At 40.4% G+C, this 15,164-nt stretch overlaps 2 protein-coding genes across 2 annotated transcripts in view; one reads left to right on the top strand and one right to left on the bottom strand.

The window, feature by feature from the left end:
• The window catches only part of arhgef19 (Rho guanine nucleotide exchange factor (GEF) 19), a 35,862-nt gene extending 33,545 nt beyond the window's left edge, over nt 1–2,317 (top strand). Inside the window, exon 16 of the mRNA XM_024384536.2 lies at nt 1,253–2,317. Coding sequence (XP_024240304.1) covers nt 1,253–1,410 — 158 coding nt within the window. The 3' untranslated portion in view covers nt 1,411–2,317. The remainder of the gene's footprint in view (nt 1–1,252) is intronic.
• Nucleotides 2,318–4,772: 2,455 nt separating this feature from the next.
• On the bottom strand, nt 4,773–13,126 carry LOC112222010 (probable pleckstrin homology domain-containing family N member 1). Its single transcript, XM_024384535.2, has 11 exons — nt 12,677–13,126; nt 9,509–9,608; nt 9,025–9,168; nt 8,815–8,901; nt 8,609–8,687; nt 8,336–8,472; nt 7,148–7,294; nt 6,224–6,310; nt 5,924–5,999; nt 5,669–5,745; nt 4,773–5,406 (listed from the first exon to the last, which is right to left on the bottom strand). Exons 1-11 carry the CDS (start codon nt 12,769–12,771, stop codon nt 5,299–5,301), a joined length of 1,137 nt encoding a protein of 378 aa, XP_024240303.1. The 5' UTR covers nt 12,772–13,126; the 3' UTR covers nt 4,773–5,298.
• Nucleotides 13,127–15,164: the final 2,038 nt, after the last annotated feature.

Genomic DNA, 15,164 nt, shown 5'->3' with positions numbered 1-15,164 from the left:
TGACTTAGAATACATGGATAACTACAAATACCTAGGTGTCTGGCTAGACTGTAAACTCTCCTTCCAGACTCACATTAAGTATCTCCAATCAAAAATTAAATCTAGAATCTGCTTCCTATTTCGCAACAAAGCTTCCTTCACTCATGCTGCCAAACATACCCTCGTAAAACTGACCATCCTACCGATCCTTGACTTCGGCGATGTCATCTATAAAATAGCCTCCAACTTTCTACTCAGAAAACTGGATGTAGTCTATCACAGTGCCATCCGTTTTGCCACCAAAGCCCCATACACTACTCACCACTGCGACCGATACGCTCTCATTGGCTGGCCCTCGCTTCATACTCGTCGCCAAACCCACTGGCTACAGGTTATCTACAAGTCACTGCTAGGTAAAGCCCCGCCCTATCTCAGCTCGCTGGTCACCATAGCAGCACCCACTCGTAGCACGCGCTCCAGCAGGTATATCTCACTGGTCACCCCCAAAGCCAATTCCTCCGTGGTCGCCTTTCCTTCCAGTTCTCTGCTGCCACTGACTGGAACGAACTGCAAAAATCACTGAAGCTGGAGATTCCCATCTCCCTCACTAGCTTTAAGAACCAACTGTCAGAGCAGCTCACAGATCACTGCACCTGTTCATAGCCCATCTGTATACAGCCCATCTATCTACCTCATCCCCAAACTGTATTTATTTATTTTGCTCCTTTTGCACCACAGTATCTCTACTTGCACATCCATCTTTTGCACATCTACCATTCCAGTGTTTAATTGCCATATTGTAATTACATTGCCACCATGGCCTATTTATTGCCTTAACTCTCTTATTTGACCTAATTTGCACTCACTGTATATAGACTTTGTTTTCTTTTTTTCTACTGTATTATTGACTGTATGTTTCGTTCATTCCACGTGTAACTCTGTGTTGTTGAATGTGTCGAACTGCTATGCTTTATCTTGGCCAGGTCGCAGTTGCAAATGAGAACTTGTTCTCAACTAGCTTACCTGGTAAATTAAGGTTAAATAATTGTTTTTAATTTTTAAATAAGTATAAACTTTAAACAGCAACTTCAGTAAAATAAAATAAAAACCTTTACATTTTCTCCTTTACCCTAAAAGTAGTTCATAACAGTTTTCTATCATGTGTAAAACCCAAAGTTTGAGTCTTAAACCACCACAAGTAGACCACCACAAGTGATAATGTCACTAGGTGTGTTTTTGTTTGCTGAGGTTGTTGTGTATTGTGTATCCACAGGCTGGGTGGAGGGCATTCGGCTGTCAGACGGGGAGCGGGGCTGGTTCCCCAAAACCAACGTGGAGGAGATCACAAGTCGCAGTGCGCGTCTCCGCAACCTCAGAGAAAACATCCGCGTTAAGTGTGTCACACAGAAACTGGAAGAGGAGCTCTTTTAAGTGTCCTTTCCATCCTGCAGGTTTTCATTTACACTTGGAATGTCCAATCAAACAGGGCAGCAACTCTCAACCCGTATCCATTAGACCCAGCTTTTATGCAACACCAGTTATACAATAGCTGAGCAGTTTTAGATTATCTGGATGTGGGAGTTTTATTTAGTCTGCAGGTGCTCATAAGGACATCATTTTTGGCATAGCTCGAGCATAAGCAATATTCTTAAGAAATATGGTTATCCAGCTGCATAGCGGTAATTTTCTTTCACTCATGCTTGCTATGACTGCATATACAGTACAACTACTGTAACACAACTATGGGAATACTGTATCAGAAACCAAGCATTTGTCTTTGCCCCCAAGCACTGTAATAGGAATAAACATAATTTCAGAATTCACTTTCAACAAAACATTAAGAACTACAGTGTTTGTGCATCTTCCCTGTCTTTTGACTTTCACTGCTAGTTAGACAAAAATTAAGACAGTAGCACATTATATTATTGACCAACCACTACTACCATCTACATGCAGATGTTCACCATTCCAGTGACACATTAAATATTTTTTAAATATAGTTTTAAAAAAGTTGTTAGTGCTAATTTAAATGTTTGCTGTTGTGTATTTGTTTATGCTCCTATAGCTGGCTATTCTCTATGGAGATAATGATGTCCATTTACATAGTGTAGATGCACTTGTTTAAATGAGTAATGGCTAATTTACTATTATGACTGTAATTTATGAGGGCCAGGGTCTGCCAAAAATATGCCATACCATTTTAACAAATCTTAGAACTTATAGAGAAATATAAATAACAAAATACTAATAATACATGCGCTACTTGAGATTTCTGGTTCTGAACATAATACTTTAAATGTTTTACCCCTGAAATAAACGCACATACTTTTCAATGTTTTATATGACCACTGCTGAAATTGTTTCATATAATAATATGTAGGTGAAGCCTGAATGTTTGTGACCATGACATAAAGTTTGAGTTACTTGTACTGTACATAAGTATTGTACATAATAAGAACACAATTTGGGAAAGGTATTTAGTTACTTTTTATTGAGTCCGTACATTTCAAGAACAATCATAACAGAAAATATGGAAAAGGTCATGAACAGCACTAGATTTTCTATTTTGGTTCACAGAGATTCTACGAAAAATATTGTATATATCAGTTCACTAAAAATAAACTCCCTATTTAGCCTATTCATTGCTATTACAGTCACTAGTGAAGCAGAGTACTACAGACAGTAGTCTACAGCAGAAGAATGTTCACCAGAATCTCTTAATTTCATTGGACCAGACTGAATAATATATACATATACAGTGCCTTCAGAAAGTATTCACACCCTTGACTTTTTCCACATTTGGTTGTTACAGTCTGAATTTAAAATGGATTAAATGGAGATTTTGTGTCACTGGCCTACACACAATATCCCATAATGACAAAGTGGAATTATGTTTGATAAAATTTTGAAAATTAATTAAAAATGAAGAGCTGAAATGTCTTGAGTCAATAAGGATTCAATGACTTTGTTATGGCAAGCCTAAATAAGTTCAGGAGTGAACATTTGCTTAACAGGTCAAATAAGTTGTATGGACTCACTTTGTGTGCAATAATAGTGTTTAATATGATTTTTAAATGACTACCTCATCTCTGTACCCCACACATACAATTATCTGTAAGGTCCCTCAGTCGAGCAGTGAATTTAAAACACAGATTCAAACACAAAGACAAGGGAGGTTTTTCAATGCCTCACAAAGAAGTCCACATATTGATAAATGGGTAAAGAAAAGCAGACATTGAATATCCTTTTCAGCACGGTGAAGTTATTAACCCTCTAGAGAGTTAAGAGACTCTAAGCCCTGTCTAAGCTGGGGTAAGGGGGGTTCTACTAAGCTAACTTATGGAGTTGTTTTAAGATGGTCATACCAAGGATCATTACAGTATTTGATTTAGAATTTTAAGACCCCTTAAAGGTATAAAAAAATATATACAAAAATGATTAGATGACACATTGATTTTGTTGTTACTGTTATTAGCCCATAGAAACGCATTGAATAACAGATTACATGGAACAGATAGTAAAACAAATATATAAAAAGGAAGTTTGTTCTTTAAGTGTCTGCCCTATATCTGAGAGATATAAGAAAGCTCAGGAAACAATTGGGTCCGGGGACCTTCAGAGGAGTCTTGTGAGGCTTGTGGGCGTCCTACAGAGGGGTCGTATTAGTGTGGAGACCAAACTGTTGGGACGCTGCAGACAGAAGTTGGCAGAAGAGGCTTTACCGAATTCAGACGAGTCCTGTGAAGCTTGTGGGGATCGTAGAGCCAAACGGAGAACATCAGCGTGAGAGTCTCATCTTTCATAATAGTTTGTAGGCCTAACCTTTCGGACGCTTTAGACCTTTTCTTGAGAAGACAGATTTTCCGGATGTCTTATGGTCTGACAAACACCGCTCTAGCTCTGCCACCTTTTACCGCATATGCGGAAGGGCTATATTGGCAGATACAGTGGATTGAGACAAAGCCCTAGCGTAAACAGACGGATTTTGAAATACATTTTTTATTGTTAATTTGATTTCCACAGGGCCATGTAAATTGTAGGAGAAGGGTTAATTACACTTTGGATGATATATCAATACAAAGATACAGGCGTCCTTCCTAAGTCAATCAATCAAATGTATTTATAAAGCCCTTCTTACATAAGCTGATGTCAAAGTGCTGGACAGAAACCCAGCCTAAAACCCCAAACAGCAAGTAATGCAGGTGTAGAAGTCAGTTGCCAGAGAGGAAGGAAACCACACAGGGATTTCAGCATGAGGCCAATGGTGACTTTAAAACAGTCAGAGTTTAATGGCTGTGATGGGAGAAAACTGAGAAAGGATCAACAACATTGTAGTTACTCCACAATACTAACCTAAATGACCGAGTGAAAAGAAAGAAGCCTGTACAGAATAAAAATATTTTTGCAACAAGGCACTAAAGTAAAACTGCGAAACATTTGGCAAAGAAATACAAAGAAATACATTTTATGTCCTGAATCCAAAGTGTTATATTTGGGCCAAATTCAACACATCACTAAGTACCACTCTTCATATTTTCAAGCATGGTGGTGGCTGCATCATGTTATTGATTGTGTTTGTCATCGGCAAGGACTAGGGAGTTGTTTAGGATAAAAAATAAATGGAATAGAGCTAAGCACAGGCAAAATCCTAGAGGAAAACCTGGTTCAGTCTGCTTTCCAACAAACACTGGGAGACAAATTCACCTTTCAGCAGGACAATAACCTAAAAGATAAGGCCAAATATACACTGGAGTTGCTTACCAAGATGACATTGAATGTTCCTTAGTGGCCTAGTTACAGTTTTGACTAATTGGCTTGAAAATCTATGGCAATACTTGAAAATGGCTGTCTAGCAATGGATCAACAACCACTTTGACAGAGCTTAAATTAAAATAAAATAAAATAATACAATCTACAATCAATGTGTCGAAACGCTTAGAGACTTACCCAGAGAGACTCACAGCTGTAATAGCTGTCAAAGGTGATTCCAACATGTATTAACTCAGGGGTGTGAATGCTTATGCTTATGTGAATGCTTATGTAAATGAGATATTTCTGTATTTCATTTCCAGTAAATTTGCAAACATTTCTAAAAACATGTTTTCACTAATTAGGAGCTATTTTATGTAGATTGGTGAGAGAAAAAATATATGTTTAATCAATTTTGAATTCAGGCTATAACACAACAAAATGTGGAATAAGTCAAGGGGTATGAATACTTTCTAAAGGAACTGTATACACGATATACACAAATAGTGTATATTAATGAAAAGAGGCATGAGTCTTCTATATTGTGAGGCCATTGGTCAGTTAGTCTCATTAATGTGCAATTATCATTGGTTCCTGGGACTCCTTTCTGCTCCTTTGTTTTTTTGGCATGAGAGGTGGAGCCGGGTGGTTTGAGGTAGCTTGGAGGTTTTTTTCCGGCTATTGAGAAAAGAAATAAACACTACTGAGTCGTTCTGCAACTACTTTTTGGGACTTGTCTCTAATTTTCTTTTTTTTCTGTAAAAAACGTTCAAGACAAAATAACTTGTTTTTAACATCCTGCATCTTCACAAAATAGATGTACATGTATGGCTCAATTGGAATCAATGGAAACAGGCAAAAGGCTAGCCACACAGTTTTCCCGATCCGTTTGTTTTGTTCCATCTTTTCCCATTTTAACGGGACTGTAATGGTACTTTACCTGTTGTAGCTGGAAGATCCAGTTCTGATATTCTTCAGGACAGGTGCAAGATACCTGCAGTGGCTCAATCAGTTCACCTGAGCCACACAATATACAATAGAAGTACAGTGCTCTTCACCAATACATACAGCAACACTTGACACAGTGGAATTGATACAGATCTCTTTGCAGTTTGGAGGGTCAATTTACAGTCAATTTCCCTCATTATATAAACATGTTAGAGCAGAATGACATTATGTCTGTTTTGTATATAACCTGCTAACTCGAACTCCAGCCTCCCAGGTAATGCTGACCTCTCCACGGCTGTGATGCTTTTCCGAGGCAATCTACCCTAAAGTGTTATGAAATACAGGTTGAAGTGCCATTTATCTTGAATTGAGAAAGGTTAGTATTGGATCACCTCTATATTTTACAACATCTTCTAAACTGTACATCATAGTATATCACACCAACATCTACTCTATAGTGACAATTGGCAAACGTGGTAAGGTCACCAGGTTCCTATTGTAGGAGTTCCAGTGAAATTGTTTCCTAGAGAACATCATTTGACTGTACCTCATATATGACACTGAGGCTCTTGTTATCCACAGAGAGCAGGAGGACATCTTGAGGGAAGAGTACTAGAAGTTGCTGATGGAGTCCCTGCAAGAATGTTTTAACATTATCACACTGTTAATTTGATCTGAAGTCCACTATTATAATTATCATTAGCATTCTAATATTAGCATAATCAAGTATTATTATTAGGCCTATGATCATTATTGGTTGATTAGCATATTTATTAGCATTAGCATTATTTATATTTTTTTTATGTAGCAGATACTAGTGATGAAGTATTGTCTGAGTATTTGCTTCCTTTGCATGGCATGTATACCATGTGTTGAATCTGTTTTAGAACATACCTGTGTGTTTACCTAATTCTGGAAATATGTCATTAATTATTTACCTGGGATTTAATGATCTGTTATTTGATTGACCAATGCATTAATTGTATTGTAATAGCTTTATTGAAACCGGAAGTGACGGACCGTTTCTGAGTTTTGGCTAATGGTATTCAATTGGGTCTGCCTAAATAGTAATCTGTCTCCGTCCACTCTTTGTTGCTTAAAGGAGGACATCCAACCCTTCTGTATGCGGCCCCTAAAGTTACACTGGTGGCAGCAGTGGTGCTATTTTTTATGGAATTGTGATTTTTGTTCTATCTCTGGACATTGTGGATAGCTAGATTCACCTACCTAGCTATTGAGATCTTCAGCAGATGTTGATCTTTTTGCTGGAGATAAGAGGGATTTCAGATTTTTGGGGTAATTTTGCCACCATTTCCATCCACATAGATTTGCCTTTTTCATTCCAGTACAACATGCATGCCTATTTGAATTGTTTAGCATGTCTAACATGACAGCTATCAAGCTATCAAGAGCCCTTAAAATGGACTTTAGAGTACTGGTGAGTACACAAGTTACAGTGCGGGTTGTGTACCTGTCTCTGTGTGTTGATGATGTGGACCATGGATATGTATACAGGCTGGCCCATGTGCTGGATGGGGGCCCCTTCCCACTGCTGAATTGGGACTTGCAGTAAATACGTTTTCAGTTCCTCTTTCTTCCAGATCTCATCGCAGGGTACCTACAGTAAATGACAACAGAAACGTAGCTTCATATTTGGAGAGTTTCGCCATAATTATTTGCAGCAAATGTCCTTTCATGATGATGCATTTAGCTCATTAGTGTAATATATAGTTGAAGTCGCAAGTTTACATACACCTTAGCCAAATACATTTAAACTGAGTTTTTCCACAATTCCTGACATTTAATCCTAGTAAAAATTCCCTGTCAGGATCCCCACTTTATAGTAACCGAAAGGTTGCAAGATCGAATCCCCGAGCTGACAAGGTAAAAATCTGTCGTTCTGTCTCTGAACAAGGCAGTTAACCAACAGTTCCTAGGCCGTCATTGAAAATAAGAATTTGACAGAATGCGTCTCCTTCCTGAGCGGTATGACAGCTGCGTGGTCCAATGGTATTTATACTTGTGTACAGATGAGGGGTATCTTCAGGCGTTTGGAAATTGCTCCCAAGGATGAACCAGAATGTGGAGGTCTTGGCTGATTTATTTGGATTTGCCCATGATGTCAAGCTACGTTTGAAGTTAGGCCTTGAAATACATCCACAGGTACACCTCCAATTGACTCAAATGATGTCAATTAGCCTATCTGAAACTTCTAAAGCCATGACATAATTTTCTGGAATTTTCCAAGCTGTTTAAAGACACAGTCAACTTAGTGTATGTAAACTTCTGACCCACTGGAATTGTGATACAATGAATTATAAGTGAAATAATCTGTCTGTAAACAATTGTTGGAAAAATGACTTGTGTCATGCACAAAGTAGATGTCCTAACCGACTTGCCAAAACTATAGTTTGTTTTAACAAGAAATTTGTGGAGTGGTTGAAAAATTATTTTTAATGACTCCAACCTAAGTGTATGTAAACTTCCGACTTCAACTGTATGTAATATGTGCTATTCATATGTGCTATTAGATGTTCAAGTTGTGATCAAGCAAAGTGAACCTCACAATTGTTCAGACAGTTTAACATTTTGCAACGACATCTGTTTAGGATCTGTAATTTACTGTATAAGGGTGTGGTTCTTATGCTGATTGAATTACCAGGTAAGACAGTGCACAGTGGGAGGGGCTTAGCAGTTGGCTCATGGATTTGTATTTCCTCTCCTCCATGTGGTGTATCCATTTGTTCATCTCTGCTGCACTGGCACAGGTGAATACTTTGGAGTCCACCATTGGACCTAGAATGGGGAGGGAGATGGTTGGCTTTGCATCATGCCTATGAACGTAGCACAGCCATAATAAACCACAATAAATCATATACCCTTGCCTATTTATGCTTTAATGAACTCTCTGCACAATCATAATAGAACTCACCACTGATCTGGAACATGGTTTGCGAGTTGGAGGCTAGTGAAGTGGCTTGGAAAGACAGTCCAGAGAGAGGCAGCATGCCCTGAAAAAGAAGAAGCAACACATTGACTAGCTGGCCTTAGGTGAACGCATTTTACATTCAAGTTAAATGTTCAACATGCATCTGCACAGTGTCGTTACAGTATTTCCCCATTTGTAAAGGAACCAACCTCATAGATAAAATCATGGTGAGAGTGGTCCAGAGATAGGATCAACAAGTGGAAGGAGAACAGCACCAGATAGTGTTCACGTGTCTCCTATAGGAATATAAACAAACATATGAACAGAACATCAATATAGCAGTACTAGAGTCAGGACATAGACAGTGAGTGATGATTGATCTCTACAGTCTATCTGTGCATGGTGTAGTGAGATGTTACCTGTGTGTAGCTGTTGTGGAGAGACACCAGGGAGGAGTGCACTATCTCTCCATACATGTGTGTAGGTTGGCCCTCCCAGTCACGGATGGGCTGGTTGTAGATTCTGTGGTGTAGCTCCTCTCTGCTCCTGCCCCATAGCACAACCTAGAGGAATAGAATAGAATACTTCATTTGAAATGAGATGTTGTGAGGTGTTTACATTAGTATACATGAGTATCCCTTTATCATTAATGTGATATAACAACTTTGACATAAAATAGTATGTTGATGCACCATTGACACCATGCATTCACACTTGCAGGTGCCAATATGTGCACTCGAAGGGTGTGACCCACTGTTGTTTCCTGTGTGATAAGTGCATGGCAGAACCTTTTCAATTTCTGTATCTTAGTGTCATATTCATACAGATGGCCACTCTCTCTCTCTCTCTCTCTCTCTCTCTCTGACACACACACACAGACACACACTTTCATCCTCCACTGACCTCCTGGTTGAGGTGTCTCACTGAAGGGTAGCGAGAGGGTGGACCATCTTTTCCATTCCTCACGGAGAGCTGAAGCCTGCTCTCTCCTAGACTCCATATCCTGAAACATTAATCATATACAGTGCCTTCGGAAAGTATTCAGACCCCTTGACTTTTTCCACATTTTGTTACGATGCAGCCTTATTCGAAAATTGATTAAGTCGTATTTTCCCCTCATCAATCTACACACAATACCCCATAATAACAAAGCAAAAACAGGTTTAATTAGAAATGTTTGCAATAAAAAAAACAGAAATATTACATTTACATAAGTATTCAGACCCTTTACTCAGTACTTTGTTGAAGCACCTTTGGCAGCGATTACAGCATCGAGTCTTCTTGGGTATGACGCTACAAGCTTGGCACACCCGTGGATCTCTCTGTACTTTGCTCTGTTCTTCTGTGCCTCGATCCTGACTAGTCTCCCAGTCCCTGCCACTGAAAAACATCCTCACAGCCTGATGCTGCCCCACCATGCTTCCCCGTAGGGATGGTGCCAGGTTTTCTCCAGACGTGACGCTTGACATTCAGGCCAAAGAGTTCAATCTTGGTTTCATCAGACCAGAGAATGTTGTTTCTCATTGTCTGAGAGTCTTAAGGTGCCTTTCGGCAAACTCCAATCAGGCTGTCATGTGGATTCTGTCTGGCCACTCTAACATAAAGGCCTGATTGGTGGAGTGCTGCAGAGATGGTTGTCCTTCTGGAGGTTTTTCCCATCTCCACAGAAGAACTCTGGAGCTCTGTCAGAGTGCCCATCGGGTTCTTGATCACCTCCCTGACCAAGGTGCTTCTCCCCCCGATTGCTCAGTTTGGCTGGGCGGACAGCTGTAGGAAGAGTCTTGGTTGTTTCAAAATTCTTCCATTTAAAAATGGTGACCTTCAATGTTGCTGATATTTTTTGGTGCCCTGCCCACATCTGTGCCTCGACACAACACAATCCAGTCTCAGAGCTCTATGGACAATTCCTTCGACCTAATGACTTGGTTTTTGCTCTGACATGAACTGTCAACTGTGGAACTTTATATATACAGTTGTGTGCCTTTCCAAATCATGTCCAATCAATTTAATTTACCACAGGTGGACTCAAATCAAGTTGTAGAAACATCTCAAGGATGATCAATGGAAACAGGATGCACCTGAGCTCAATTTCTAGTCTCATAGTAAAGGGTCTGAATACTTACGTAAATAAGGTATTTCTGATTTTATTTTTTTATTTATACATTTGATAAAAAGTTTTTTTTTTTACTGTTTTCGCTTAGTCATTATGGGGTATTGTGTGTAGATTGCTAAGGATTTTTTTAAAGTCCATTTTAGAATAAGGCTGTAATGTAACAAAATGTGGAAAAAGTCAAGGGGTCTGAATACTTTCCGATGGCACTGTATATCAGCAGTCACATTAACCACAAAACCTTCTCACAAAGATGTTTATATCTCCCATTTATCCCACACTCCTGTAACATCTCATAGAACTGTAGACCAATTTGCCCACCTCATTTACAAGCCAGCCATGTTGCCTGAGCCCCCTTCACCCAACAGTGTCCAGACATAAGCAGATTAAAGTGTGGAGCAGACACCCACCATCTGACCCCCTCACATAAAGACCTGTTGCCCACATTCACCCATTTATCTGGTAGTAATACAGTAGCTACATATCCCTAAACCATTCCCTATGTGTGTCAACAGTTCTGTCACATCTGTGTTTGTGCTTGAGTGTCTGTCTCTGTGTGTGCATGTGTCCCTTTGTGTGTGTGTATGCACTGTTTGAATGCAGTGTGTGTGAACCTATTCATGCGTGTGTGTGTGTGTGTGTGTGTGTGTGTGTGTGTGTGTGTGTGTGTGTGTGTGTGTGTGTATATATATATATATATATATATATATATATATATATATATATATATATATATATATATATATATATATATATACATACATACATACATACATACATACATACATACATACATACATACATACATACATACATACATACATACATACATACATACATTCATACATACATACATACATACATACATTCATAAGTGCGTCAATGTGTGTGCGCGGACAAGCATCCTCGCGTGTGTGCACAGTATGTGTTGCTTGTGGCTGATCCCTTGTCTTCTCACAGTTTGGGCACGTGAAGTCTGTGAGCTGCTATTGTGATTAGCTTCTCGTTTCCCCCACTCCCCACATGACGGGATTTAGAGGCCTGGCCAGTGTTAGACCAGACTGGACAGGAGGGAGAGACGAGCGGTAGCATTGTCTGCTAATTAGGGAGACAATATCACCGGCCGCTCATGTCCTAATCACATCAGTGCCGCTTCAGTGAGGATCAGTACGTTTATGTCTAACGTTTATGTCTCCAAACTAGCGTTCTGACTCTGTATGTGCTTTTGTGTATAAATGAAAATGACACAGATGCATTATGTTTCATTGTTCAATAAAATATGCCCTCAAATGTCATTGTTTCTTTCTCAAGGAACTGAAGTTCTGAAGTGGTTGAAACTGCTAGCACACAATGTGTGCTCTATTTTCACCACTCACCCCAAGGAAAAGCGATACCACTTCCTCTCAATACCTCGTCAACCAATCACACCTCGTTCTTATTACCAAAACCCAACAATAGGTACTATTTAATAGTATTGCTTCAAACTTTCTTACAAAGCCAAGAGGCTCAGTATTTTACTGCGTGTTTTATCTAGATTCAGAGAAGTTGATATTGTGAAGCGTATCTATTCGGTTGTGACCATGCTTGATAGTCTTAGATGCTGTCATGTGTCATCAACATATTTAAAATCTCCACAGTCATTACATTTACGTCATTTAGCAGATGTTCTTATCCAGAGAGACTTACAGGAGCAACTGGGTTAAGTGCCTTGCTCAAGGGCACATGGACAGATTGTTCACTTAGTCATCTCAGGGATTCAAACCGGCGACCTTTCGGTTACTGGCCCAACACTCTTAACCTCTCTTTACCGCTAGGCTACCTGCCGCTTATGTTTCCGAATCAAAATAAAATGGGATTGTGAGGATGTAAAAAGCCGAATGGCAGTCTATCAAACTCAAACAGACCACTCCCATGAGGGATTGATAGGGTTCATGTTCTACTGTTAACAAAATAAGACTCACCCTGAGTTGTCAATCTCCAGGAGCTCGATCTCATCAGGGCCCACATCATCAATCCCGGAATGCGCTCCTCTCTGAGTCACACTACAGCATCCCATGACCAGGTAGCACTCTCCTCTCTCAGCCTAGTCCAGTCCAGCGAGACACAGAACTCTTTTCTTCACCCTCAGTTCCTAGTACACTAACTATACTGTACCATCTGTCTCCGTCTGCATTCATCCCCACAGCTAAGACCAGACGGAGGATATGTAGAGAGAGGGAGGGGGGGAGGAGAGGAAAAGAGGACCGGCACAGTGCAGAGGGAAGGGAGGGCTATGTCGCTTAACTTCTCAGTTCTCAATTTCTTCTAAAACACAATATCACTATCCCTGAAATATCAAGAAAAAGGTGGCAAAGCTTCTGAGATGCGTTGAGTCAAGAAGCAAAAAGCTGTGAGCAGCGTCACAGTGCACTCACTCTTCCTTCCTGTCAGTTTGCACGCAGAGAGCCATGCAACTTCCTCAGTGGCCTTTTCACTTTGACGGTGTCACAGAGCAAATTTGAGTTCTTCCGAAGCCTGTCTGCTTTCCCTTTGGAGAATCATGCAGATGAAGCAATTGATGGCAGAGCCATTGAGAAACAAGAGACGCTGTTGACCATTGTTGAAATAATCCTCCTGTTTACATGTGCAGTGCTTAATAAGTACAGAGGCATGATAATTATGTGTTTCACAGCTGAAAGACAAAAGGCTGCAGTCATAACAACAAGCCACAGCTTCAACACAGTTGTGTGGTGTGTTGTAGTTGTTGTTTGTACAGTTGGATTGGTGTGGGCACTGTTGGATTGGTGTGGGCAATTCCACAATAACAGAGTGATGCTGAGACACAGATTTTCCACTTTAAAAAGTATATGGACACCCCTTCAAATTAGTGGATTCGTCCATTTCAGCCACACCCATTACTGCAGATGTATAAAATCGAACACACAGCCTTGCAATCTCCATACACAAACATTGGCAGTAGAATGACTCGTACTGAAGAGCTCAGTGACTTTCAACGTGGCACCGTCATAGGATGCCACCTTCCAACAAGCCAGTTTGTCAAATTTCTAGAGCTGCTAGAGCTGCCCCGGTCAACTGTAAGTGCTGTGAAGTGGAAACGTCTAGGAGCAACAGCTCAACCGCGAAGTGGTAGGCCACACAAGCTCACAGAACGGGACCACCGAGTACTGAAATGCGTAGCTTGTGAAAATTGTCTGTCCTCGGTTGCAACACTCACTACCGAGTTCCAAAATACCTCTGGAAGCAACGTCAGCACAGTAACTGTTCGTCAGGAGCTTCATGAAATGGGTTTCCATGGCCGAGCAGCCGCATACAAGCCTAAGATCACAATGCCAAGCGTCGGCAGGAGTGGTGTAAAGCTCGCCTCCATTGGACGCTGAAGCAGTGGAAACGCATTCTCTGGAGTGTTGAATCACGCTACAGCATCAGGCTATCCGACGGACAAATCTAGGTTTGGCAGATGCCAGGAGAAAGCAACCTGCCTAAAGTTTGGTGGAGGAGGAATAATGGTCTAGGGCTGTTTTTCATGGTTCGGACTAGGCCCCTTAGTTCCAATGAAGGGAAATATTAACGCTACAGCATACAATGACATTCTAGATTTGTGAAAACAGTTTGGGGAGGGTTCTTTCCTGTTTCAGCATGACAATGCCCCCATGCACAAGGCGAGGGCCATACAGAAATGGTTTGTTGAGATTGGTGTGGAAGAACTTGACTGTCCTGCTTACAGAGCCCTGGCCTCAATCCCATCAAACACCTTTGGGATGAATTAGAACGTCGACTGCGAGCCAGGCCCAGGCCTAATCGCCCAACATCAGTGCCCCAACTCACTAATGTTATTTTGGCTGGATGGAAGTAAGTCCCCACAGCAATGTTCCAACATCTAGTAGAAAGCCTTCCCAGAAGACTGGAGACTGTTAAAGCAGCACAGGGGGGACCAACTCCATAATGCAAATGATTTTGGAATGAGATGTTCGATGAGCAGGTGTCCACATACTTTGGGTCATGTAGTGAATGTCAAACAATATCCAATGTTTGCAAAGTTAAACAAAACTCAAACTCAAATCAAATAAAACGTTATTTGTCACATGTGCTAAATACAACCGGTGTAGACCTTACAGTGTTAAGAAAAAAATTAAATATGTTTTAAGTAAAAAAATTAAAATAGAAAATAAAAGTAACAAATAATTAAACAGCAGCAGTAAAATAGCAAGCAAGGCTATATACAGGGGGTACCGGTACAGAGTCAATGTGCGAGGGCACCGGTTATTTGAGGTAATATGTACATGTAGTTAGAGTTAAAGTGACTATGCAGAGATTATAAACAGAGAGTAGCAGCGTAAAAGAGGGGTCTGGGTAGCCCTTTGATTAGCTGTTCAGGAGTCTTATGGCTTGGGGGTAGAAGCTGTTAAGAAGCCTTTTGGACCTCGACTTGGCGCTCCGGTATTGCTTGCC

This window comes from Oncorhynchus tshawytscha, linkage group LG22 (genome assembly GCF_018296145.1).
Source record: "Oncorhynchus tshawytscha isolate Ot180627B linkage group LG22, Otsh_v2.0, whole genome shotgun sequence".
Taxonomy (NCBI): Eukaryota; Metazoa; Chordata; class Actinopteri; order Salmoniformes; family Salmonidae; genus Oncorhynchus; species Oncorhynchus tshawytscha.
Note: the sequence above shows the minus strand (reverse complement) of the source record. Positions and strands in the feature narration are given on the sequence as shown.